Source organism: Pezoporus wallicus, unplaced genomic scaffold (assembly GCF_028554395.1).
Source record: "Pezoporus wallicus isolate ANWC-B61680 ecotype Strahan unplaced genomic scaffold, APGP_CSIRO_Pwel_v1 contig_2025, whole genome shotgun sequence".
In the NCBI taxonomy this organism is placed as follows: domain Eukaryota; kingdom Metazoa; phylum Chordata; class Aves; order Psittaciformes; family Psittacidae; genus Pezoporus; species Pezoporus wallicus.
Genome location: NW_026640253.1, coordinates 2,017,642 through 2,033,524, shown reverse-complemented (window position 1 = coordinate 2,033,524; position 15,883 = coordinate 2,017,642). Strand labels below are relative to the sequence as shown.

At 36.3% G+C, this 15,883-nt stretch overlaps 1 protein-coding gene across 1 annotated transcript in view; it reads left to right on the top strand.

Annotated features, from left to right (window-relative positions):
* The window catches only part of INSC (INSC spindle orientation adaptor protein), a 102,933-nt gene that overhangs the window by 68,400 nt on the left and 18,650 nt on the right, over positions 1-15,883 (top strand). The window contains exon 8 of the mRNA XM_057418216.1: positions 13,853-14,024. Coding sequence (XP_057274199.1) covers positions 13,853-14,024 — 172 coding nt within the window. The remainder of the gene's footprint in view (positions 1-13,852; positions 14,025-15,883) is intronic.

Sequence of the window (15,883 nt, the reverse complement as noted above, 5' to 3'; positions counted from 1 at the left end):
CTATTCACAGCAAACTCTGGGTACCCTCTGCTTTAGCTGCATTATTTTCAAAGCCTTAAACAACATCTAATGCAAGAGCATTATGGGGAGTGTAGGAAAAATGCTCTTTACTCCTACTACCCTGAAAGTACTTCAGAATAGTAACAGTATCAGCCCTTCAGCAATATGGTTTCGTGGTGGTCTTGGCAATCCTGAGGTAATGATTGGACTTGATGATCTTAAAGGTCTCTTCCAACCTAGTTGATTCTATGATTCTATGATTCTAAAAGCTTGGAGAGACAGTGAAGAGTAACGTGTGTGCATAGGGACAAGGGGGGAACGGAAGGGAAGCACAGCTTCTGATTCAGTCACTGGCTGGCCTTAGATGCAATAGTCTGAATAGTCTGTGAGGTGTATGGGAGAGGAGTGAGAACACGAGGAATGGCAGACGTGTGTCATGTAGGAGGTAAGGAAGTCCGTAGGGAATGTATTTTAATGTTTAAAATCTGGGCAATGCTAACAGCAGCCCCACCAAAAGCAAATGGATATTAATAAGCTGTAAGCAGATCAAACTCCCCATAATGTGGCATCCTTGAATATTACAATGTGCATGGAATATCAGATTTCTCTAAAGAATATGTTATTCACTATGAGGCTGGTCAGCATGCTGCTCCAAGGGGAATTAGGCTATATGTCATCCTCTTCTTATTGTTTTCTTTGGAGTCATGTATTACAAATAGTTGTGGTGAACAGGGATTTGGAACTGACTGACTTGCAGTGTCAGAAAGAATTGAATGAATTAAAAGAATATTCCTGTCTACCTAGTGTTATTGAGCTCAGATTTCAGTTTCGGGTTGCCTGTCTACTCAGTACCTAATATTATCAGAAAAATGTGTTTAATGAGGATGATGATCTGAATTCCTAGAAACTTTTCAACTTTAAATGGTTTAGCACCCTCTGTCATCCCTTTCTCTCTCTGTTCTTCCCCCCCCCCGCCTTTTTTTTTTTGTCTGCAATTAACATTTCATTGTAAACCCTGGATGCTTTCGCATTTTGGCCATTCTGAAATTTTTTAGGTCTTCAAGCATGCTCAAGTAATTGCTGCTTTGCAGGCAAAAAAGAGTTTAAGGAAAGGAGAATGATAAGTTAGACCAGTTTGTACACTGGAGTTTTTTTCAGAGGTGAAAAAGTCATTAGGCAGAAGAGGCTTCTTATTAGTACATACTCTGTCACTGTTACAGTATTTTGTAAGTGATCCCATAAGTCACCAGGACTTTCTGCTGATTAGGCTACTATTCACTTTAGGATATACTCTCACAATTTCTGGAGAAATGGCTGCTTATTTTAATGATAAGAGGTAACATCATTACAATGGCATTTATTCAAGCTTTATGTGGCTGTAGGTAACTAGATTTTTATTTTTGTTTTATAGCACAGGGTGTGAGAGCAAAATTAAGTCACTCAGGAGTAAGAAACTGCCTCAAATGTGTGATGTGAACTTCTTGGCTGATCCAAGGATGGTGTTATACTACTGTCTCGATTGAGGCAGAAATTCTAACAAAAGAGAAGACTGCTAGAATAGATTAGTAATTTATTTTTGAGCTAGATATCTTATTTCTTCTAAGCAAAATTATTAAAAGGCATAAGATACTTTTTGTCCCTCACTAAAGATTGCTCCCATCTCGTCCTGTATCCTGGAAGTACTGGGTTACAAGTCACAGGGTCTCACCTAGGAAATACTCCCAGATGAAGCCATATGTCCCCTGACTTCCTGCTCATGTTAGAAGAATTTATTGTGTGTGTTTAAAGCCTGTAAAAAATTGCCTTTTGCCTTACTCAGAAGAAGATTTTTGAGGAATTTTGCCCCAGGGAACTGGCAGTGTTTGAATTACCCAGCCCATGGTACTTCTCTGCTGCTGTGTCAGATTATGGCACATGCTACACCTTCACTCTACTGGCTTTGCCACATAAGTTGTGTTGCAAATGATATTGATGTAACTCTGAGTAAAAAATCCTGTGTGCTATTCCTCTTCAGTTCATCTTCCCCTCAAGCTCCTTTAAACGTGAAATAACATACTTGCATCCAATTTTGCCATAGTTTTACCACTTCTCTACTAAAAGGATTTCTGTCTTGTATGAACTAGTCAAAATGAAGGACTTGCCACAAAATGCATGAAGAAGGTAAGGCACCTAGGGCATTGGAGAAGGCATTAGGACAGAGAAGTCCAATTAATCAGATGAAGACTTTCATCCTGAAAAAGGACAGGTAATTGAGACATACTCATGTAATTACAATTGATTTTTCTCACAGCAAAAAAAAGGAAGAAAAAAAACGACGCAAAGTATGTCAATTGCTGAAAGTGGTAATGGAAAAGGAAGTAATTTTAAGTAGAGATGACACTGGCTTTTTTTCTTTCCTTTTCCCTTTTAATTTTTAAAGAAAGCTATGAGTGCTGACTTCTAATCCTAAAAAGAAGGCAGTCAGGGTAAGCCTATACCAGTAAATGATATTTAAGAGTAGCAGGAAAGAGACATAACATAGAGACAGGAAAGGATGTAACAATCAAAGACCTTTTAAGTGACATGAATTAAGATTTACAATTGAATTAAGAAAGATCAGTTGTTCAAGCTCATTAAAAGATGAATGATTAGACCTTTTTTTTAAACGGTTTCTGGCCTGCTGTTCTGAACAGAAATACAATTGCAGTTTCCTTTGAACTACTTCAAGCTTTAGGGTAGGTACTGTCTTGCACTTACCTTGGCCATTCATCTTGGTTTGAAGTGACGTCTGTATTTTACCTCTGGTTAATGGTGCTCTTCATTAAGACACCTAACAATCTAAGCCATAGGTGTCAATAAAAGCCCAGACAGTATCTCTGTTGCAGCTGCAACACTAGTCCAAAAGGGCTAGCAGCAGACCTGACAACGTAACACCCTCCAGGCTTTGTTCATAAGGAGTGGGAAGCCTTAGCTTTCTGTTATGGCAAGGACCATCTAGAAGGTAGTTTGGATCTAACTAGCTCTAAAGATTTGCTCAGTGATGTCACTAATGAATATCCAGAGTTCACTGTGAATGGATTTTTGGATCTGAGGAGATCCAAGTGGAAATCAGTAGTTAAGTAGAAGCAAGTATGTTTCTAGAGTTACCCAGATGCATGATGAAAGATGCTTTACAAAGCAGTTTAAAAAGCATTTTAGCAAAAATCTTAAAAAAAAACCCTCTACATTGCTCTGCTGAAGTCTGAGTGCTGTTATAAGCATACATGGTCTCTTTTGTGTCTGACTGTTAAACGTAAAAGCTGTACTCTAAAAGTGTCAACCAGTGATTGTAACTTCAAAGAGTGATGTAACAGTGTCAGGAAAGAAAAGCAAGGTGGAAAGTAATTTAAAATTCGTGTACATTCAAGGGCAATATCATGTGTATATGGATGGTAATGTAGCTGTTAGATACACATCTAGTAAATATACTGATATTGAATAGATCTCGGAGTTAGCAAAATTTCACACTGGTGTGAAAAATTTTGTCCATAGGCTTTCAGAAAGAACTGTTCGAAGTTGTTGAGTGAAAGCACTTAATTAGAGTACTTCAATGGTGGTGTTGCTATCTTTGTTATTGATAATATGGAAATTATTTGATGTAGAGCAATACGGAAATAAATTAATGCTATTTGATTTGGATATTGGGGAAAAACATAGTCATAGACCAAATCTCTATGATACTAACTATTGTATGCACACACATACAAAAAGTTGCTGACAATTCTATAAATATTGGAAAAGCCCACTTATTCAATTTAACAGGGCTATTAAACAGAATTTTAGAGCAGAAATTGTGAGTGGAACATCTAAGTATCTAGGCACTCTAAGAGTATTTACAACTATGAAGACCTGAAATTTGGGATAATATGCGGTACGGAACAGTTCTTAGCTCAACTAGGTCTTGATCGTGTAGAAAGACTTTTATTCGTGGCTCCTAACTTCACTGGGGAAGGGTAAGACTTCAGTTTGTCATGTGATTAATGTGCCTGAATTGCAAGGCACATTTAACACATATTTTTATGAGACAAAGCTTGTACATGTTCTTTGTTCATGGAAAGTGAGAGAGACAGTGGTTCTTAGCACACCAGAGGCTCAGTCCAAGACTAAGTTTTGAATGATTACTAGAACATCTCTTCTCAGTAAGTTATATGTAGACAGCAAAAGAAAACATGTATGAGATATTGGTCTGAACTTTTTGTTGCGAAGCTACTAATCTAGAACAAAACAAAGAATAAAATGTGTGGGTTATTTTTCAAAGTTATTTGTGCGTACTAGATGATCTTAAGGTCGTTTCCAGTGCTAACTATTATATGATTCTATAATTATTCTCTTTCCTCCCAGGATCCTTGTTGGCTTTGAATTCAGCATAATTCATTTATATTGTCTTGTTTTGCATAGCTTACTTTCTTCATCGGACATCAGTCAAAATAAATTTCAAAAATATGGTGAATTCATCTCTGGTTAAAAATAGTGGGAGTGATGTAACATAGACTTTGCACTGGCTTTTCCCTAGCGATCACTATCATTGCTTACAGTGCTAGCTCAGTCTCACTGGAACGCTTCCCCAAGGGTTAGAAGAATGTGACCAGGGCTCTACCTGCTGCTCAGTGAAGCTGGACACAGTACAAAGGTGGCTGAAATAGCTTCCAATCCTAATATGAGCATGTTCACAGTTATTTCTTAACTTTGTTCTTTGTCAGCTGAAATATTGCAAAAGTATTCCCATTTCACTATTTTATTTACGATTTGAATTAATGTAAAATTATATTCCCAAGCAAATGCAATTTATTCTGTTTGCTAGTGCTGTTGTAAAGGGAGAGTGCCTTGCAAACAAGTCTCAGGAGAGAATCCAGTAAGCCACTATTTCATCCTAGTGTCTAGTAAGGACCTGTCCTTCAAAACAGCATTTTCTTTCCCTGAGACTGACTCTTTGATCTTTAAAAGAATATGAACATTTTTTAGAAATTTGATGTACTTTCATCTAAAGTTATGTTCTTTGGCCGCAAAGATTCAGTAGTTCTGATCTCAGAGTGACATGTTTAGCAGGAGGACATGTTTAGACCTCTGTTTTCCAGCTGTCACACTTTTATAGTATCTCTTTTAGATATTCTATGACATTATCTCTGCTTCCTTCTGAAACAGAAGAGAATATGTCCTAATTTTGGAAACCCCTCCTGAAGCCAGGGGAAGCCCTGTACTGAGCTGCAGTGGCTCTTGTGTTATTTATGGACTGGCAGGTAGCAGAATGAAGCCTGATCATGTGAAATTTCTAGCCCAGACTTAGCTTTACAGATCTGGAGGACTGGGTTGGTTTGGAATATGAAATGGGAGTTTTTACTGCTTATGTGAAGTGAATCTTGAGTGTTATTGGGGAAGTCCAATATTTAGTACTTGGTAGTTGTTGGGTTAATTCCGTCAAAACATCTCTTTGAGTGAACAAACTGTCTCACAGATTAGGAACAATATTAGAAAAGTGGGCAGTAATTGGATGACAGAATCAGAACAGTATTTGGAACTTTCCTCAGCAACATGCTTATTTTTACAGATCTATGCAACATTTTAGCGAAAATATGGCAAGTTGCGGTTTTATCTTCACCATAAACATAATGCTCACGCATTTTCCATCTAGAATACCTGGAGAGGATCCCAGGCTATCAAAGCTGGAATCTGCTCCTTAGATGAATTTAATTTCAGTGAGTTCTGACATGACTTTCTGATGAAAGACCAGCTTATGAAAATAAGCATGACGTGCAAATATGATTTGGTATGCAGATTGGAACTGCCCCTCTTTCAAAATACCATGTTGCAGATCTCTTGTCTTGCTGAAAAAATAGTCTCTACTGAAAGTGTAACCAAATTTATGGTTTTGTGTCTTCTTCAATGCAGCATTCAAACACTAGCTTAACTTTACACATATGTTTGTTATTCTAGATAAGGAAGCTTATTTATGGTGAGACCTGGTAAGGCAGCAAATAGTATTGAGTAGAAGAAAAATAAAGATTCAGCTTGTAAAAATATTCCATTTCTCAGCCTCTTACCATTGTCCTTATTTTTTCTAATATGGAACCAATATAACAACTATACTTGACCAAGGAGCAGCACTGGGAGGTGTTAATGGACAGAAAAACCTCTGAGATCTTTTTTTACCTGATGGCTTGTAGTAGACCTCTGCTCGTAAAGATTCCATGTAAACAGCTGATCTTAAACTTGAATTTCTTAGTTTTAAAGCAATTCTGAAATTATTTTATTGCTAGTGCAGTCATAGAAATATATCAATGTTCGTAGGAGATGCAAGGCGATTTTCTTGTCAGGAGTGGAATCTTAGAACCAAATAGCTTGTGTCTGCTGCATCCAGTAATGTTCCATCAGTTTTCAACAGATGAAAACTGCAATTTTTTTGCTTTTTTGAAATTCTTGTTTGAATAAGGGTAGCTATTTCTTCTGTTGTTACTACAACACCAATGGACTCTTATTGAGCTGCTCACTAAAAGTTTTATAGCTAAAGTGCTGTGAGTGTTTTCATTACAAATGGCTATCATAAAGCTCTATAACTTGCTTGTAAAACTTCTCTGCCAATAAAAATCTGGCACCTACAAAGTTGGTTCTGGAGGTAATTTATTTAAATTGATTTACTAAAATAATTGGACAGCCATTGTGAAGTAAAGAATGCAGCAAAAAATTATATTAATGCTTGGTGCCTTATATTGCTTTTCTTAAAAGCAGCAAAGTTTTAGAAAGAACAGTGTGGGTGAAACACAGAGACAGTTTTGGCAATTATGTGAATTTAGAAATAAAAATATTTTTCTGAAAAATTTGCTGTATATATTTAATACATGATATTAGATAAACATCCTACTGTTAATGGTGTTTAATTAGTATACATGTGGTTCAAATACTGCAGAGGCCCTGCATTTCAGAGACTGGATATTTTTTAGGCTAAACCAAGTGATACTGTTGAAATGAGAAATATTTGCAGGAAAATTGTTTTCATAAGAATCCATTTCATATTTAAAATAACAACAAACCAGATGACATCCTGTGCTATCTCCATTGGTCATTCACTCTCTCTGCCTTTCTAATGTAACTCTACTTTCTCCTGTGGTGTTTCATTGTCATACTTCAAGCACAGGGTAGGGTTATGTTTGTTTATAACTTCATGTATAATGATCTGTTCAAGAATTTTAATTTGATGAGAGAAGTTGTACATGAAATTCCAGTAATAATTAATGATAAACTCTTTTTAAAATTTAGCATAATTGTCGTAAGGTTTGAAAGTATTGACTTAAACAGATCCAGAATTCTAGCAGGAAGATTATCAGAGACTTTTCCTGAGAGAAAAAAAGACACTATGAAGAGTTAGATTATCTGATAACGACTGATTTGCTGTGACCTCCATGTTGCTCTTTTTGCACAGAGGCACTTTCTCATTATTGTAATAGATGAAAAGGGTCCTCTAAAAATGTGGAGTACATAGGACTTTTTTTCCCCTCGTGAAGAGGTACACGAATAGACAGTTTTGAAAATAAAATCCATGGTGTCACACCAAAAACTGAATGATGCAAAGTAATCAAACATATCACAAGAGTGTTCTTGTTTTTAAATGCCAGACACCGGGTACTTGAGAATATGCCCTCCTGCAATGCAATGTGTGACATTATTTATTTAAAACTAGTGAGTACATCTCATTTTCTGGAGTGCCCTGCTATGCATAAGCCTGAAGCCCTTGTTTGTTTATAGGAATAGTTGAGATGTGTTATTTTCTTTTTCTCAGACTGTGATCCCCCAGGGTAAATAAAAATGAGGGCTATGGGAAAACTACTAATGTATGGTTTTTCTCTAATTCAGACTGCAGAACCCAGTATCTTGTTCAGCATTCTTATATAACACATGACAGTTCCTCTCATCTTGTTGCTGAGGCCTTCTTGTGTCCGTGTAGCTTCATTTTAATGAAATTCAGACCCCAAATAAAATATATAAAGTCTTATCCATTATTTAAAAGAAACAAGCATATACTTTCTGTAAGTTGTAATGCAGATGTCAAGAAAATCCTACAAATAGGAATAGATTCCTGCAACTTAAAACCAAGTCAGTACATCCATCCCTCCAAAATATAGGGCAAAAGAATCTGAGAAACCTTTGGCTTCTGTCATGTGTCACATAACTTGAAGAATTTATTCTCTAACTTTATCATATGTGAACCCAAATAGTTCTCCCCTCTTCTTATATGCTGCTGAGATTGCAGATAACAGTCATTATCGTGATTCTATTTTAGTTGTGACAGAACAAGAGAACGTTAATGAATGTTGAATACAAAGGTAATTGAAAATGCCTTTTTTCCCAAGCCAGTGGGTTCATCTGTGCTCAATAGTTTTCCTTCTGTTTCATTAATGTATCCCAATTCTGCAAACACCAAGAGTGGTTGAGCGTTAGGATCTGTACTAGAGATAACTTCTACATAACTGCAAGTGAATTCCTTTGCAGTCTTTTCTCCTTTGTAGCCACTCAGCAACAGTCCTGTAGAATTGAAGGCATGTGAAGAGATCAGGTAAGCTGAACGTATCCTTGCATGGTTCACCTATGTTTGTAGAGGGTAGTTTGAAGCAATGTAAGCTGTGATTTATGGGAGTGGGAATATGTGAGCTAATAGGCTAATAGCAGTACAGTTCCTGGTTTCTTTTATCAACTACAGACATAATACTTTAAAAGACTGTCTTACCCTTCATATCATTCCTCAAAACTGCGGGAGTTCAAAGCCAGCTATTCGCTTAATCCTTGAAGTGAAGACAAGAGGCAAGTCTAGATTTTGATTTTATTGATTTTTGTCTATCCTTTCTGTAAAATGACTTATTCTCTACTACCTCTTTGACAAGCAGTTATACTTTTTATCTGCAAGAGTGTCAGAGTATCACTGAGTGCCGAAGAACATGCACTGTGTAATAACTGTTTGACTGCTTTCCCTAGGTTTAATAAAGAGAAAAAGTTTACATACTATTTATATTTTCAGTCCCAGTCAGCCTAGAAATAGGAACTTGTTATTTCATCTTGCTCTGCAGGTTGTTTCTTCCTGCAGCAAGGCTGCAAGGTTGTACTCAGGCATTGCTACATTTAGTGCATCCTTCAAGCTGATACAGCCAAATGTTTTTTTTTTGTTTTGTTTTTTGGGGGGGAGGTGTTTTTTTTGGTGTTTGTTTTTTTTTTGAGAGGAGGTTGAGTTTTTTTTTTTTTTCATGCCATATAACAGTACTTCACATATAGATCTGATCATCTTTATGCTTTCCCTTGATGGCAGAACATAAAGCAAAACAAATACCTCTTCATTAGCTTGACCATGTTCTGAAGGAGGGGAGTTTAAAAGGGAATCCTTAGTTGAAGATGCCATGAAAAAAGCACCCACCCACAGCCAATTTAGATACACAGCTAAGGTTATTGCCAGCACTTTTAAAGCTACTGATTTGGGAACCATTCAGTCTTTATCCAGCCCCACGCTATTCTGTAGGGTATACAATATGGCACGTAAATCAGGTCCTATGGCCACTGTTGTACAGCAGTAGTTATAAAAATCATTACAGTTTTGTTCACTGGTCACTGCTGCTGCCATGAAATTGCTGCAGTAGCTTTGATTACTTGGAATAGTATTTGTGGACATTTTAATGGCATCACTCTATTAATATGCCATCTCACTCTAAAAATAGCTGACCAGACCTTCATTTGGTATAAATCACCAAAGTTCTCAGTGGAGCTAAAGCAGTTTTTAGCTGCAGAGCACTTTGCAGGGAAAATGTTCAAATACGAAAAATTGTGTGCAAGGTATACATTTGATCTTTTCCTTTCCTTTCTTTCAACATAGAAATTAAACGAGACTTGCAGGCCTTCTACAGTTGCAGGCTAAGTTACAGAAGTTGACATAAGATATACCTCAGCTTTGATGATCAGAAATTCATTTAACAAGTAACAAGTCATTAAAATATCAATATACGGATTTTGCTGGATGACATTTTCAATGGAGTAGCAGAATAGTGAAGTGACCCCATGGTTTGTGCGACAGTTTGGGAGTGAAGTAGATTGTGTTCAAAGAATGCTGAGTAGGGGATTCAAACATTTTCTGAATATGGTAATTTTTCCTTCCTTCCTTCTCTGTTTCCATCTTCCTTATCCAATAAATCCTAATGTGTTTGGATTTTTATCTAGCTATGCATTTTCTATTTAGTCTACTAATGTTCATGTCTTCACCTATACAGTTAACCTGTCCTAGTTTCAAGTTAGAGGTGCTAATACAGGTATGAAAGGATAAAAAAGCACAACTCTTGATTTGTCAGTTCATGACTGCTTGATGCAGCCTCTGCTTTTGAAATTCTCCTCTACCCTCTTTGGGAAATCAATAAAGAGAATTAAAAAAAAACCAAACAAAAAACCCAAACAAACAAACAAACAAAAAAACCAAAACAAAACTCTGAGAAAATTTACCAACACACAGAGATCATCAAATGTTAAAAGTGGGCAAACAGGAATGTTAGAGAAAGTTATAGTATGAGAAAAGGCCTTCAGCAGCTTTCCACACAAATGAAGACAGGCATTATTAAACAGGCAGTGAGTCTTGGTTCCCAGCATGGCATGGAAAGCCTGCCTTGAACCTTCTTGTGGAAAGCAGAGACTTAAGATTGTTGTGTGTAACATTTAAAATCATGAAGTAATTTATACAGTTCATTCAAGTTCAGTATTGGTATCTTTAAGAGATGCCTAAGAACAGGCATCCTGAAGAAAGAAGAGGGCTGCCCCTGACCTCATTCATTCCTGTTGCAGAGAAAAGGAATTATTTCCTTTCAGAAGACTTGATCTATGCAGTAAAGTGCTCTCACATTTGTCATTGGATTAAGTTTCTGTAACAGGGCTATGCTCATAAGGATGTAAATTCCTGGCATTTTTCCAGTTATCAATATTGAAATTTTAGTGATCAAGCATTTACTGAATGCCATTCCTCAAATGCAAGGTCTCCACAGCATCTTGTTGCATTCATGGAATTCATTTGTTTTCATTATCTGGCTAACTGGTTCTTTTGTATTGCCAAGGTAATGAACACATTTGACTTTTAGCTGATTACTTCACCAAAATTAAACAGAAAACAGGGCAGCCATCCAAAGCTCCTTTCAGTGTGAAAGCTAATTATAAAAATGCTTTGAGCAGCAATTTCTTTTTGGATGTTAAAGTGCTTTTATTAGATTGTTCCCTTGTAATTTTAAAATTTATTGCTAGATACTTATAAATGGGGTTGCCCGCTGAAGTAGAATTATTTTATTTTCTATATTTAAGAATGCAGACAAAAGTGTACAGAGCAAATTTTAGCCTGAATTTGATAGTATTTTACATGATTCTGAATACAAATGAAAGTAGCTAGTGCTGGCTTTCAAGGAAAAAGATATGTATTTTACCTTTCTGCTGAATATAAACATATATCCACTTCTACTTACAATTCAGCAACTCACAATTTCAAAAAAAAAAAGAAAGCTAGTTGGCAAATAAAAACCCCCAAATATCTGATTTAAAAGTTGAGTACAACCCTGTATTGTTAGAAGCCTTTATTTTATAGTGTAGATACAAACAAACAGTGGTGATGGAAAAATCTAACCATGTGCTTGTACCTGTCTTTCATAAGACATTACTTGTTCTGAAATAGCATAAAACTACACTAAAATAGTTCTGTCAAGGTCATGGAGTGGGATATGGCCAAATGAATTTTAGCCTGTAAATTCTGAGGTGAAGAATGCTGTATCCTGTTGCCAGATCTTGGAAGAAATTTCTAGTGAAGTATTTTTTGAATACCTTGGAATATATTTAACTTTTTATACTGACTGTTGTTATTAGCATCCTTCAGACCCCACACAAGGTGTGATCTGGGGAGGTTTCAAGGTGGCAAAGGTGGGGGGTTTTGCCTATGATAGTCTAGCACACTTTGGCTACTAAATCATCTTGTGAGGACATATATTAATTCTTGACACCAAGATCTATTAATATACCTTGAAGCCAAGTGAATTATGTGAATCTGCTCTTTCAAGCTGTAGAATTCTGCCATAACTAGGAGGAAATATTTTTTTGTAGGTAGATTAATGTTGAAAGCTTGTCAAGAAAAAGTTAAGTGTTGAAAATTTATTCCTCCTCTTCTTGCCAGTACTTAAGCTTCTACACTAAATCCCATTTGTAATCTGAGGAAAAATAGAGATAAAATTTCTTTTGTATTTATCTCTGTTATTAGGGTTCCAATGATATAGTCTATTGCCTGTTAAAAAGTGCATCCCAGTGAATGATCTTCCCGAGGTTAATTTTTGCTCCCATTGATCTGAGAGCTTTTCTTGTAAAATACAGTAACTGTCAGTACTTATCAAATAATTTAATCCATGCCCACTGCAGGGTAAGTAATTATGGTAACTCAACATTCTGTATAAATAAATAACAAAAGCGTGAATAAGAGATTTGCTTTCTGGAGATAATGGGTGGGATATAACATGCATGTTTTGAGGAAGCTTTGAATAGAAGGAGAATGCAGAGTGAACAAGAAACATAAGAAATAGTCTTGGTTAGTGTACAACGCAAATGTGGGCTTGTTTTCACTTGACAGAAACAGTATATTTCAGTGCCAAGCTTTTGTAGCTCCTCTGTATCGGTAGTGTCCAAGCAACATATAAGGCAATTGGCCCCACACTTTTTCAGAAATTCAAATAAATAAATAAATAAAGACCAGTTTTTAAAGTACTCAGTGAAGCTTGTGAAAGCTCTGATCATATTTGTAAACTGTCCCTATAGTTACATTAGTTTTATTCATATAAAGATTTTAATTAGTGCATTTATGTGAATTTGACTTAAGCACATCCATAATTAATTACATAAAACTTCATGTTTTGTCTCCTCTAAGCATGTCTACCTACCTGCTTGACAATGCGATGAATCATTCAGTGATATGTTAAACAAGGGGTGAATCACAGTCCTGTTAATTTGAAAGTTTACAGATTATGCCATTGCCTACAGAGAAACTTGCTTTTCTGGTTGTGGTTGTTAACAGATGATATGTTCTTGCAATTTAAACTATGCCTTTGGTTATGCTCTACTGTGGTCTTTCACTGTGTCAGTGGGTCTCCTATAATCCAGAGCAAGGTGTGCATATGTGATATACATGCCTACAATGTGTAATGAATGAGTTCAGAACACTTCAGACACTCTAAAAGCATAAACTGAGGTAGATTTTACTTATTTTTCTGTTTCTCTTCCAAGTGACCAAGGGATATATTGACCTAGCTTTAATGTGAGCGCTGTGCAAGCTCATCAAGTGCAGTTTGGCCAGGGTCTCTCCCAAACAGTATTTTTTTGATCCTGCATTGGCTTTGTGAAAGGTTCAGAAAAAAATGAAAAAAAAAAAAGTCTTTGAAGAACTTGTCGCACACTCAGGCTTGAGTTTTGCAGTGGGACACACTCAGACAGGAGCTTAAATGAGGCTGTGGCGTATTGGCAGTCAGCATTTGCTTATCAGAGCATATTTTTGGATTCATGTTTAACTTGAGATGTTTGCCAGAAAATACTTGTTTGTTTGACCAAAATAAATTCAGAAGAAACATTAAGGGGGAAGGAAATGCAAGGCTTACTGCTGGTCAACAAACTTCTATGCTGAACTCATTTGTATTTGCTAAACTGAAACTTCTTATGTCATAAATGCCAACAAGTTCAAGTCATCTTTGAAAATAAACTGGGTAGTTTAGCCACAACCGAGAAAAAATAATTGCAAACCCATCTTTAGTTGCAAAAGTATTTCCTGGAGTATTTCCAACTTGTACCTATTGTTTTTCCATAGGTTGATGGAATACTGTGCCTGGCTGACATTCTTACTGATAACAGCCATTCTGAAGCTACTCATGCAGAAGCAGCAGCAGTAATTGCACAAATCACCTCTCCGCATCTCACTTTCACACAACATCTCAGCAGCTTCCTGGAAAATATGGAAGAAATTTTAACAGCACTTGTCAGTAAGTTCTTTATGGGACTTCTGTGTCTTTTTAGTCAAAATAACATGCTGGGGTAGGACTTTAGAAATGTTTCCTAAATTATGTTTTCCCTTTTTTCCTTAACAGATAAAATAACTCAGTCATTTTAAATTCTGAATCAGAACATTCTGCTATTATATAGTTTTTTTACTCCAGTCCGTATTTGGATAGAATTAATGCATATTTATCAAAATAATACTGTATAAAATTCTACCATAAGAGCCACATAACAAATTCAGCTAAGTTACTAAACATTATGCTTCTTGTATTTTCTAAATATGCTAGAACTCAAGCTCATCACTGCATCTACGTTCGTATGATACTTCAGAGGAAAACTACAGTATAGTATAATCTATGGGCATTGTTATGAGAAAATAACAGATCTATCTTTCTTGTCTAGGCCTCTGATCCATGGTAAAATCAGGCAAAGGTAATGGCAAACGTTTCCTTAAGCTGGGTCAGTGAGGATACTTCAGAATGACAAGATGATATTTCTCATGACTTTGTAAAGCAAGGACTCTTATTTCTGTCATAGGGCTGCATCTCTCTCAAATTTCAGAATCTTTCAGTCAAGTGCTGTCTTCCCCTCTCTGATCTGGAAATTCAGTTTCCCAGCGCTTTATGTCAGAAAGTACAGTTTAGGTCATTGAGTTTGAGTTCTCATGTATAATAGGTCAACACATCTGAGCCCAATGGTTACAGTTAAACTACAGGACTTCAATTTTCATGTATGTTGGTTTTGTTTTGGGATTGTTTTTTTGTTTGCTGTTTTTTTTTGTTTTTCTTTTTTTTTTCGGTTTTATCGGGTTTTCTGTTCATTTGGTTTTGTTTGTTTTTTTTTTTGTTTTGGTTTTGTTTGGGTTCTTTTTCTTTAATAGAACAATAAAAGAATATGGTAGTGCCAGTGATGGCTGGGAATTATCTGACAGTTATTTAGATATTCTTCAATGTGCCCATGCAGAGCTAGTACTGAAATCAAGGAAGCAATTTCTTCTTGATGACCAGACTGTACAGCAACAAATGTTGAAGGTTCGGCCCTGAGCTTGCCCTGAATCCCGTGGGTGGAATTAACTTGTGCTGAGCTTGGTTCTGCTGTAGCTAGACTGCTAGAGACATCCAACCTGACTTCTGAGGAATTTCCAGGTTATTTCTGTGTACCATGGTCAAGGGACAATCTGAACAGCCTATCCAGAAGATACTAGCAGGTGGAACATTTCCCCAGCTGTCACTGTTTAAGTTCCATGGGAACTTTAGGCTTATATACTCTTCCCAAGAAATATAAGCATTAAGAATAGAACATGTATAACTTTGGAAGAGCTGTTTCAGTAAACACACACCAGTTTCCCTGTGATATTTGTAACTCTGTAATTGAATTACTGCAACATGTCTAATTTTTAGACCATGCTGAAATCCAATTATCAGGTGATTCAGATCTTAGTTAAATTACATGTGTGCAAGGAATCGAAAGCAGTCTCTTCAGCACCTGTATTAAATCAGAAAAATGTGCAGAATGATCTGTAGAGAAATAGGTTTAGAGGTAGGCAACATATATACCTATCTTGTTCTAAAGAATAGGATATATAGCAGAATTATTCTCTTACGGATCAGTTTCTGTTAGCCTTCTGCATCCTGTATTTCATATTATTTATTTATAGCAAGCTTTATGTTGAACAGCATTCAGTGGAATATTCCCTGTAGAATGCTATACCAGGTAGACTACCTCGTTGATTAGATGAATGTAAGAAATGCTTGGTTTCTAAGTTCATGTTTACCATTTTTCCCTGGTTTTGTGGTTCAAATGAAAGTGCATAATGTTAATTATGTTAATTACACCCTGGAGT